The sequence below is a fragment of the Polypterus senegalus genome, chromosome 17 (genome assembly GCF_016835505.1).
Source record: "Polypterus senegalus isolate Bchr_013 chromosome 17, ASM1683550v1, whole genome shotgun sequence".
NCBI classification, from domain to species: domain Eukaryota; kingdom Metazoa; phylum Chordata; class Cladistia; order Polypteriformes; family Polypteridae; genus Polypterus; species Polypterus senegalus.
Window position 1 is genome coordinate 89,609,407 of NC_053170.1, and position 12,566 is coordinate 89,621,972.

Genomic DNA, 12,566 nt, shown 5'->3' on the forward strand with positions numbered 1-12,566 from the left:
TTGAGAAAAATAACAATATAAAAAAATCCTAATGCATAAGTTAAAATTTAGTAAGGGCCAGCTAGCGTTTGTTCAGTTAGTGGTGTCATGCTTTTGGATATTTTGTTCTATTTTAAAGATTACAAATATAGATGTATTTTGAATCATATTTAGGTTAATTTGTCAGTTGGTTTATTCAAACCAATAGCCAGTAATGAGATTCACACAAACACAGTGTTATTTATATTCAACTGCATAAGTCAACATATTATAACAAGAGCATTTTTGAAAGAAATGTGTTCCAAATAAGAACACGTGCAAACATAGGAAGACCATTCAGAATCCATACAGCTCAGCCCTGAATCTGAGACCACAATGCTATGAGAAAGTGGCATTACCTAAGAAACTCTTCTGCTGCACTTCTTATTTGGTTCAGGATGAAATTATCATTTACTTCAGACAGTCAATTACGATGAGTCAAGACATAAAATCTACGCGATCAACAGGAAATTGCCATGATAAAGGTGAAGATAAACTTGGTAAATTAACAAAATGATGCAAGGGAGGCCATGATGCTGTCCACTTTCAGAGAACCTTGCCACATTAAACCATTGCTAGAGTCCACTTCTAGCTGTAATTGGATGAGAGAGTAATTCTTAATTGGATTAAGCAACTTCTGTTATTGGCCCAATGTAAACATGCATGTATGCATAGAAATGATGTCACTAAGCCAATTCTCACATCTTCACAGAAGGTGATATACTTAATGGCCAGAAGCTACCTTAATACAGTAAATTCAGATGGTATTACCACGGTACCAAACCACTCATCCAAGTACAGCAAAAACATTGGTGAATTTGCAAGGGGGGGCTAAAATGAGTGCATATAATTTTTCAGAGAAAACCTTTGCAGTTCAAAAAATGTTTTCATTATTCTAATTATGAATTCATATTGTTATCAACTACCAAACCCTTTGACTTCACAGTCACCCGTGGAGCAAATTTCCAGTTATATAATAGGCAGATACAAAATATTTAGATAATTTATCCCACAAAAAAGATGACAGGACATTCTTCTAGGGTTAGGATACATCCTTTGAAAGAGCAAGCGAGTGTCATTCTCAGTGTGGTGCTTGAAAATTAGGACATGGTTTACTTTAAAACTGGATCCGACTAAACACTTCTGTTAGTGTTAGTCTAAATGAACTGGTACATATTCACCAACACTGGTCCCAAAACAGTAGGTCACAGTTGCCAGAATCATGTGAAGAGTGATTTCTGTGGTAGGACTCACCAATTATGGCACAGATGGCACAGAGTACTTAATTTAACAAGTTGGGACACTGACTCAATTTTGGAAATTAAACAAGCAATATTTTACACATTCAGTACAGTTATAATAATAATAATTCTTTGCATTTATATAAATTGACTAGACTAACCACACTACACACTAATACTGTATATCAGAAATTTTATATACAGTATATACTAGAAGCAGTATCTGCCGAAGAGAGATAATAGAATAATTGAAAAATATTTGCTTTCTTCAGTACGCGAGCGACTCTCCACGTTAGTGTTTAGATCTTGCTGGTGCATGTGCCCAAATCATTAACATTTATATGTTACTTACATAAAAGCCAGATCGAATGTTATTTACTGTGATTTTTTTACTTATTTCCTACAGTGTAAAGTCACAAGTAGACTGCAGAGCTTCCTGTGTTTGATTGACACAGGCATGCTCAAAAAATACACGTGTAATGCCACGAAAAGTGTCTGCTGACACTTTAGTACACAAGCAATTGTACGAGAATGCAGTCAGACCTTTTTTTTTTTTTGGACACATGCACCGTCCAGATCTAAATACTAGCGTGGAGAGACGCTAATGTACTGAAGAGTCTATAGCTGGAGGTGGGAGCTGCCGTCACACTTTTCCAGTGTACTTTGTATATAAAAGTCAGATCGAATGTTATTTACCTTAATTTATTTACTTATTTCCCTACAGCGTAAAGTCACAAGTAAACTGCAGAGCTTCCTGTGTTTGATCGACACGGGCACGCTGACACAGTACATGTGTAGCGAAGTGACTTCAGCTGCAGGTGGAAGCCCCTGTCTCACCCTACACAACTGTGTTTGATCTTTTTCAGGAAAAGATCCCAGTTGCCCCACGGGAGAAAGACTTTCTGAGACTCTTCGGTACGTGAGCGACTCTCCACACTAGTGTTTAGATCTGGACAGTGCATATGCCTAAAAATAAGTCTAACTGCATTCTCGTACAATTGCTCGCGTAGTAGCGTCAGAAGGCATTTTTTGTGGCATTACACGTGTAATTTGTGAGGATGCCCTTGCCGATCAAACCAAGGAAGCTCTGCAGTCTACTTGTGACTTTACGTTGTAGGAAGGTAAGTAAATATCTCGAGTTAGATAACATTCGACCTGGCATTTATATAAGTAACACATAAATGCCTCTTCTGTAAAGACCATCACAAAACATAATCACAAACAGGAGTTTGCATGATATGTTGGTGAGCTCTGTAAGCCGTGCTGTTTCTTTCAAGGACAGGTGTGGGGCAGACTGACTGGCATGATAATGCCGGACTTCGTCCTGTATCCAAACGGTGCCATCTTTCGCCTTTATGCCTGGTGCAGCTGCATTGTTCTTATATGTGAGAGGACGTTTTTTGCGGGGAGGGCTTGTGTTCTCTTTCTCCGATCTGTGTTCACCTCTGTTATAGCTCGTCTTTATTTGAAAACAACAGTGTCAGATCAGGGCGAGTGTGAACGTGACCGAGAACATAAAACTGAATAAAAAAATGCTAACCTTTCCAAGAATCATAAATTTACACTGGCTGTTACAGACTGAAATGAAATGTATGTTTTTACTCTAAACTAGTAAGAATTAAGAGTAGCTCACTTCTCAAAACGGACTCGTCCGGGGTTGAACCCGTAAAGCACTTGTTGTGTTATACTTGTACCTTTTGTGAAAGTGTTTATTTGATATTTGGACTTCAGTCTTTACGCATTATACACTTCATGTCTACACTTTGTCATTAGTACTAAAACATGGAAAAAGTTTGTTTTTTATGTATGCGTTCAACATTTCTGTCATCCTACACTTACATAGATCTTTGTAGACACGGAACACGTGAAATACACGTGTTCCAAATAACAATATATTTTTTTAGCCTATGCAGCTCAACCTGACTCCCTGATAAACAAGGGACAAACAGTTGGGAGAGGTTTTTGCAGTTTCTCCGGCAGTGGGGGGAGGGGGGATGGTATGCTTACTGCTAATGATTATTTGATTATCGACACATTTACAACACAAAAGACACTGAATGGAGAGGTGCGAACGGATTTAAGGTGGGCCAGATTACGAATTTTCTCATAAGCTTTGATAATTCTAGTGTTTCGCTTTCTCTGATGTAGGGGTGCCCTGACGCTCATCTGCAACCCTGGGGGTTGGCAAGTGAAGTGAGCAGGGGGCCAAGGCCCCTAGTATTTATTATTATACTAGTTAAATTGAAATGCATGATGGGTATCAGTTTAAAATTTGAGTTTGGCTCAAAATCTTTTTCAAAGTTCTGCATGTTTTGGATGTGGCATTATGCATTTTTGAAGATTTTAGTTTGTTTTCACTTTTTGACAAAACTGAAAAAAAATTATTTGGTCAGTCTTGTATCCTGGTAGAAGAGCTACATGAAGAGAATAAAAAAGGAGAGAGAACTGTGATAAGCATCACATGACTAATTAGCTTTGCAGATCCTGACAATGCCTACCAACTTAATATGTGGAATGTCATTTTACAGATCTACAACAATAAATATTTTCTCACATTTCTAAGTAAAGTACCTTTTAAGTATTTAACTTACCTGGTTCAAGGGACTGTGGGTAATCCTGTGGTGGCTGTCCCTCAGGTCTCTTTTCCTGTGTCTCTTTCCCCTTGGAGGAATGTGATGGAGTTGGACTGAGAGCTGGAGAGCGGGGTGCTGTAGCAGGACTGGGATTTGGAATGGGGCAAGGTGTACATGGATTACTTTTGGCATGGGGCCGCAGGGAGGGCGAAGGGCAACAGGGGGAAAGCCTGTTGCCACAACCTCCTGGTGATGGCATATTTTTGGTGGTGGGAAAACTGAATGGCTTTGTGTGTTTCAGACTTCTCTCTGACAGCAGCTCTTCAAGTTCCAAGGTGGTTTCCTCTTGTTTCCGGAGGGGCTACACAGGAATGAAAGACCAAAAAATTAATGCAGATATCAAGATCTTAATTTTCATTGTAATTTACATTTGTGTTATTTTTATCCTTAAAGAACCACATACAATATATCTGCTTACAATGAATTCCCAAATCAGTACAATCAACTTTACATAAATCTATGAACTACAACACTTTTTCATGAACTAATGATCAGTGACCCTTCTTACAAATTCAAACAGAAGTTTTGTGAGAAGCGGAAAATTGAATGAGATAAAAACACATTACATCCATGTATTTTTATTGTTTTTAATATACTAAGTTATTGATGCTTCCAATATTGAGTTTTGACACTACATCATGATGCAACTTTACTGTTTTATATGTGTAACTCAAGAAACTTGGGTATAGTGTCAAAGTGGCTAAAGGAGCCAGTATCATGTCAAATGACTATGTATTTTATATTGACGATGTTTACCCGACATGAATGAGTCCAAAGATACACAGGTAGAAATGTTAAAGATTTAATTTCCAGTATATAGTAGTTTCACTGTAAACACCATTTGCATGCTTAATGCTTTACTTACATTATATGTTTTTTAAAAAAAGTATCTTTATTTGGAGCACAGGCGTGATTACTATTATATTATATAACACATCAGTGATTAAACGTAGTCTATAACCTTGTTTTAAATTAAATGCCTTAATATTTGAATAGAGAGAACAGCTCTCACTGAAGGGTTTAGCATGTTGTCCTACATGCAGTGAAACATGATTACATATGTAGTATCCCTCATAACATAAACTAATACAATGAGCTTGGCAGAGCTCACAATAAAGAGTGATACAATCTGAAGAGATAGATACTTTGTCTACAAGGGGGAATTAAAACTTTACAGAAACTCAAAGAAAAAAGAATTGTAAAAATATTAAAACATAATCTAATATTTACATATTTATAATATATTAGGAATGCTCCAATCTGATTTTGTAAAGCTGATCACTGACTACATGTTACTAGATCGGTCGATTCAGATACAAATTTGGATTTATAAAAAAGTTTTTCTTTATCCCTTTAAACATTTTTTTTTTACACTAATCTACCGCATAACCAGACAAACAGAAATTTTATGTGCTATATTAAAGTGCATTTTTATAATTAAACTATAGACCGCAAGTGGGAAATTCTGTGTGGTTATTGTTTAGTGACCATAAAATATTAAAATAAAAAAAAATTCCATAAAATATATACTTTAACTAAATGTACAAAAATATCCATAAAACTTATGGCATAGAAGAAAATAAAATGCTTCTTATAATTACAAGCTGTCCTATTCTGTAATGTATCGAGCTCAAACAAGGCTTTATATATATATATATGTATGTGTGTGTATTCTCACACAATTAAATACTGCTTAAATGTAAGTATACATGCATTTATACATTTTAAATAATTAATTGGATTACGGCTATTTGCTATTAAAATACACATTTATTATATATTTATACAGGTGTGTTTTTTTTTTTCTTCAGTGTATCAACTAGACATTCGGAATTAACTGTCCCTAGTGTGTGTGTGTGTGTGTGTGTGCATGCGCGCGCATGCGCGGCCTACGGTGGGCTGGCGTCCTGCCCAGGGTTGGTTTGTTTGTTTCCTGCCTTGCGCCCTGTGCTGGCTGGGATTGGCTCCAGCAGACCCCCGTGACACTGTTGTTGGGATATGGCAGGTTGGATAATGGATGGATTACCATTTTAGTTATGTAGTACTTGTTTCTCACCAAAACTTATGCTGTATGACACACAGCAACAAATAATAAACACAAATCTTTAAAAAAAAGTCTATTGGTTACTAAGCAGCAATTTCAAATTAACCTTTATCTTTTCTTTCTCCAATTAAAAGTGTAAGCTGCTGCATTTTAAACTACTGTAGTTGTACAGGATGACTTTTCCGGTTCCTTTTTTTTCCAGTTTATTACTCAACTTTCTTTAACTTAAGGGCTTATACCAATAGCCTCCCGTTCACTGCTAAAACAAGCTTCCCCTTGCTACACCTTGTTTACACTGAAGGAAGTTTGCTGCAAAATGGAATGGAGAAAAAAAAAAAAAAGACATGCTGGCTCAACTACCATTACACCTCCCATTAAGGAGTACTACAACTAAATTACCGTAAAGCTTAGAGAAGCAGGGGCTGAACAGTCTTTTTTTGTGATCAGCCTTTTTACCGATCACTGACTGTTTTTTTTTTTAAGTAAAAATTGGCCAATTTTGATCAGTATCTAATTGATCAAAGCGTCTGTATAATATATATACTGTATATTTGTGCTCACAACGAAAAGTTGCCTGATGAGTTCAGCACACCGCAACACAAAAGGTGTAGCAAAGCTCACAACAAAAGTTTGCGTTTAAATGTATAATACAGATTAGTTAAAATCAATAAGAATATTTAAAAAAAAAAAAAAAGTACAATACAGAGAGACCCAATCAGTGTATCAGACCCCCAACACAAAGTAATATAAGTGAGTGTATAACATCTCACAATGCAGACTGACACAGGCGGATGTAGCAGACACTATAAGACAATGTGTAGCTGACTTTCTCAAGTGCTGAGTAGCACATTAAAAGAAGTAACAGACTATATACAGAATCCGACACAGAACCTGTTATACATTACCCCACTGAGCAAAATGACATCGGACATACAATGGATAAGGCAACAAAGAGAAGTGTAATGTAGTACAGAGCAAAAAGATTTAAACTACCTGCAGGTGACTCTGCCGCTGTTGTAAGTCTGCATTTTGTGCAGCCCTCTGCTGTTGCTGCTGTTGCTGCTGCTGTTGTTGTTGATGCTGCTGTAGAGCATATAATTCTTGCTGGCGCAAAAACTGTGAGCGGGAGTACATGGTGGGAAGTTGTGCGGGGTGCTGCATGTGAGAGCCAGGGCCACGGGTTCCATACATCGGAGGCCAGAGGGATGGCTGCTCCATGACATCTGTGAAACAGAGAAATGTAGAGATCAGTGTTTAACTGCATTCCCTTCACCCTTTCCAAGTGCTTAGTAACAGTACCAAAAGAAGTGTCTTGGTAAAACTTTTCCAAAGCAAACCAAACAAACCTTGGAAAACAGAAAATGTATGAAAAAATACTTGGGGGGAAAAGCTTCAACTTTTACATTCTTGTTAACACAGCATATACAGCAATGCTATAAATGATGTCATCAGAGTGTAACTACCTGTACACATGACAAAAGGAGAAAAAAAAGTGTAATTTCTTTTTACATCCTGACAAAGACACAAACATGAGAATGAGTTTACTATGTGCCTAAAGACAGTCACTAGTCTGGAAAAGCACAAGTTTGGGGAGAAGATGGTATACAAGTTATTTAACTTTGCCAGCAGTTAAAAATTCTCAGGTTATACAAAGGAGAAAGACATATAAGCTTCACCCTGAATTACTAAAGAGCAGAATCCATGTCCATCTTCTGTGTTGACAGATTATCTGTCTGATGAAAGTGGTACTGAAGTTTCCAGAATAATTTGTATTGGTTTATCTGGTAATTGACATGCCTTGTATGTCATTGCCAAAATTTCTGAGAAATTTAGCATTACTTCACTAACCCTTTAACAGATTTCCCAAAAGCATGCAAAGTGGATTTAAAAAAAAACACACCGTTATTTATCCCTGCCCTGCCCCTGTGTACCAAACTGTAACTGTGTTACCAAACAGAATCTCACAGGTGCAATAGGAGCTGACACTGCATTACATTAGAAATTCAGGGGAAAAGGCATTGGCAAGATTTTAAAAGAATACCTAAGAATAAAGGCAACACTAGTATTGAGCCTTTATTGAAAGCAAGGAATGTTAAATAATTAGTATGCTAATTAATTCAGTGAGACATTAATTGTTATATTATTCTTATACTTGCTGAAATTACATTTGTAAATTGCACGTACAAGTATACATTTTGATACTAAGTATGTTAAACACCTTGTTCAGAGAATGTACAAGTTTTATATTTCTACATTATTCATATTATCTATGCAGTTTCTAATTTTCTGACTACATTATATGGAAAATACATTATTGCAAGGAAATCATGACCACAGCAAAGTTCAGGCTTCATCATAGGTGTTAAGGGACATTAAAAAAAGAAGGCGAAAAGCGAAACACTGGATGCTGTGCTCCTAATACCTCTTGTGAATAATCTCCAAGATTTTTATGCCCACCAATGCGACATAATTACTCTCTCAACATAGCCAGCATTTCAGTGATACGTGCTATGGAAATGTTACTCTGCCTTGTTAAGGTGGTAATGCTGCAGCATGAGAAGCATTATTATAGGGATTGTTTTTGCTTCATGTCAGCTCCTCAGAGATCATGCTGACCCTAAAAATAAATTAGTCAAGGTCCCATTATAACAACTGGCACCACCTGCTGTCAGGAGGCTGGAAACAGTAATGTCGTCACTAGATAATTAACTGGTGGGAAGACGATGGATTGCTGGAGATGACAACCTGTCTTGATTTAAATGTCCTAGAGGAACAAAGAATAATAGCCATGTTCTCCCACTCCCACACAGAGCCAGGCTGCAAGCCTGGAGCCTGGCGGGGAACTTGGTTCCCATGTCCCAAAATGATTATATGTCCCCTGCCGATTTGACCCAAGACATCAGTATGATACATGTTAACAATGGTCATATAACTCTATGATAAAGCATTCCATAGTCTTAGTAGTCCCGCCTTTTTATCTAAAAGTGTATTGCTATGATATTTATTAATACCTGCAATAAATCCCTCCCTCCTCCTGTTTAGGTCCAGGAACATTTGTTCTAAACGATTACCCTGACTAGGATAATGTTTCTCAGGGGAAAGGCTTTGTGGCTACACTTCCTTTTTCAACTGGAACTCCTATTGAGCAAGGAAGGAAATATATAAGTGAAGACTGAAAACTAATTAAATTTTACAGCCTGTTTGCTAAACAGGGGCGCTCACATGGCAGATTCGTTCAAGCTTCATTTTATTTATTTATCCTCACCCCCACCCCCACCGAAGTACTTTTTGTTTTTCTTCTGTTGCTCAAGTGTATTGTTATTTCCTCTGAAGCTGAGTGATGATGATCTTATTCCTGGTTCCTCTGGCCCAAAGTAACTCAGGCTGAAGGTCACAAATAACAAATTTATGGCCGTTTGGAGAGGCTGTGCCATATAACCACCACCAGAGGTGTCAGTGCCTTTTCCAATAATGCACAATGGAAAGAAGTGGAGGGATCAGGAGACAAGAAAGAAAGAAAAGAAAAGAAAATAAGCACCTCTCCTTTAATGTATCATAGTTACCTTATCATGAGGCTCTTCTACCTGCAGTAAATTCCTCTAAATTGCATAGTACATTTTGCTAACAGTTTCATGCAATTAGGCAGAAATGGGCAATTAGCTGCAGCTGATTTGCTTATTTCCATCTAAAGTGTGCCTTGCAATTTCATGCAGTTAGCAGGTACATGCAATTACCCTTCTTGCTTTTAAAAATAATTGCTTTGATTCTAGAATGAGAATAAGGTGGTCTGTGTGCACAGGCAGGACCTTCGATTTCAGGGTTTAACACCATGTAGCTAAATTGTCTGGTACAGGACTTAGCTGAAGATCTACACCCAACTCAAAACTCCTAACTGAAGTAGCTAAGGGATTCTAAGAGGAAGTCACAGCTAGACAGAATTTATAGCGGGAACTTCGTGTAAACTCGCATGTATTTCATCCCATATATTATAAAACAAATAATTCACTAATGGGAATAATTTTTGGTGAACAGAGGTGTATAAGCCTAATGACAACTACATTAGGGTTGCTCATCATATTTTTCAAGAAAAGGATAAATAATGGTAAAAATGAACGTGTCCATAAACATGTTTATTTGCCTGTGAGGAAAGATAGCAGAAAAGATGTAATCTTTCAATGTCCAATTTTACCATCAAGTTTTATTACTCCTACCACATTCAGGAATATGTGCTTTGTACATTCATACAGTCACATCATTATGCAAAAGGTTGGGGTGCAGAATGGGACTTGCTTTGTGTTGTGTTGTACGATGTGATCATGGGCTATTCACCAGCACAATTTTACCTTAAAGCATTTGGTAATCCAATTGGGTATATTTAATAAAGTAAGAAACATGATGCAGTACAACACTTTTTATACAGTGTAAGATTTCAAAGCAATGCAAAAAAATAAAATAAGAAAAGAAAGGTTCTTGGAGTACACGTTTCTGCTCAGCTGGAAAGTGGCAAGCATTGGGGCTACCATGGGGTGGTTAGCTACATCTTTTCAGGAGTGACTCCTGAAAGAAGTTAATACTTCAAGCAAAAGGCTAACTGGGAAGAAGGCAAAAAAAAAATCCAGAACTATAAGACAGGCTTAAGCACAAATTTTGTGGTAGAAAAATAGGATGCCATAAACCGTTCTGATGTCCTTAGGAGTGTACAATATCCAGGGGACTCAAAGTAACCCCATTGTGAGGCTGAAGCTGAGAGGCTCATTAAGGGAAAGGCTCAGTGACAGGGAGGTAGTGAAGTCAGAGGCATAGACAGAAAATATTTTAAGATAAGGAGATACAAGATAGAGAACCATTTCTTGAATGTTAGAATGGGAGGAAAGCACATTGATTGCTCAGTTCATGAGTAAAAATCAGTCTTGGTTTCTTTTGTGTTTACTTGTTACTTTTAGGTTCTCTTGTCCCATTATTCTTTTTTTTAATTCAGCACTACATTTTTTATACATCTTGAATGTTTTTGCCATATTCAACTGGGCTAAAATAACCTATATGTGATGTTCCAGTTTTACTGCATTTTTCTTTGCACTTGGCAAAAATCAAAGCAAAAAAAATAAACACAAAGGACTGGCTCTACAATTGAATTATCAGCAAGATCCACAGTAAAAATAATGTTAACTGCTTTTACCCAGATGATGCTTAGCAGAGTGGGAGGGGGGTTCTGTTGGCAGCACAACCAGTTGAGCAGATGGATCTTGGGGCAGTGGCAGGACAGGTTGTAGGGGACTAGACATTGCTGTTGAGAAACCAGGTGGTAGATTCTGGTGAAGAGCTGCATGGCTAATTCCTGTAAAGAAAAAAGATGGAACCTTGAGGAAGGAAAGGCACACAATAGTTCATTCTATTTTTTAATGTCTTTGTAACAATAGCCTTGTCCCTACACTTTTTAATACTTAGGAATGTGGCTACATGGGAAAGTACTCCAACCAGCTGCAAAGCAGATGTGGCCCTGTGGGTAGTGCTAAGAGGTTCAAAAACAATGATATCTGGCTAGTCAGAGACTGCATGTGGGAGAAAACACAACTACAGTATTCTCAGATGCCCAGTGCAGAGGATACACCCACACTGCCCACTTTTGTGAGATGACCTTACACATATTAAAAACTACAGAATGTAAAACTCCCACAGCACAGGAATTTAGGAAGATGTATTTCTTGAGTTTCTAGCAGCAGACAAAAGCAAACAAAAGTCTGATGAAAGCGATGGAGGTGCAGCTTTGTCAAGAAGAAATCACTCACTAGCTGCAAATGTGTAAGCTGTAATATTAATTCTAAGGAGACACTTTGGTTGGCTGGATTCACCCTGTACCCCTACATATGTTTTCATTTGATCTTATATAATCAAGCACACCAGGGTGATAACAGAAAGGCACCATACTGCTTTAAGACTGCTGCCATTCTAAGGGCATGCTGAGAACTTAATCAAACGTTTCTCAGGACAACTAGGAAAGCAATGCTAGAGGAGTAACAGGAGTTAAACTGTAGCTTTAGTCACACCACTAATAATCCGTAGCAGGCTGCAAAATTGGGTGCCTCAAACAATGGACCAAAATATCCACAAGAACAAGTGAAATCTTTGGGAGCTTTATATGAAGACCACATTAAGGAATCACTACCTAAAACAATGGAACCTGCACTTGAGTGAATAATGTCTTTTACACTGCAGATATACTCCTGAGAATATGCTGATCCAATAAGACTTGCTTTTTGTCTCTTCAGGCTTAACTAATTGTTCAGGTATAAATACAGCATGGATGGCTCAAATGAGCTGAACTCTACATATGTATTTATTTTATAATATCTTACTTGCTAAATATAGGGTGGTCCAGATCTAATTATACAATTTTCATTACACTATAACTTATTAAGTTTATGACATAGAAAATCACCCGAAAAATCCTTGACCATCAAGAAGTGTGAGAACTGACGACATGAAGAATCGTCTTCACGCCGAACTGGAATCGTCCCCGCGTAAATCAAAGTCATCCAGACGATCTGGATCTGCATAATTAGATCAGGACCACCATGTATGATAACATGGCAGAAAAGTATGAACCACCAAACTCCTAATGAATCAGAAAGG

At 37.5% G+C, this 12,566-nt stretch overlaps 1 protein-coding gene across 2 annotated transcripts in view; it reads right to left on the bottom strand.

Moving 5' to 3' along the window:
• The window catches only part of LOC120517687 (BAH and coiled-coil domain-containing protein 1-like), an 89,912-nt gene that overhangs the window by 31,772 nt on the left and 45,574 nt on the right, over window positions 1–12,566 (bottom strand). For both annotated transcript variants that reach the window (XM_039740132.1, XM_039740131.1), the window contains exons 6-8: window positions 11,113–11,271; window positions 6,930–7,159; window positions 3,851–4,193 (exon numbers count right to left, since the gene is read on the bottom strand). In XM_039740132.1, the coding sequence (XP_039596066.1) occupies window positions 3,851–4,193; window positions 6,930–7,159; window positions 11,113–11,271 (732 nt within the window). The remainder of the gene's footprint in view (window positions 1–3,850; window positions 4,194–6,929; window positions 7,160–11,112; window positions 11,272–12,566) is intronic.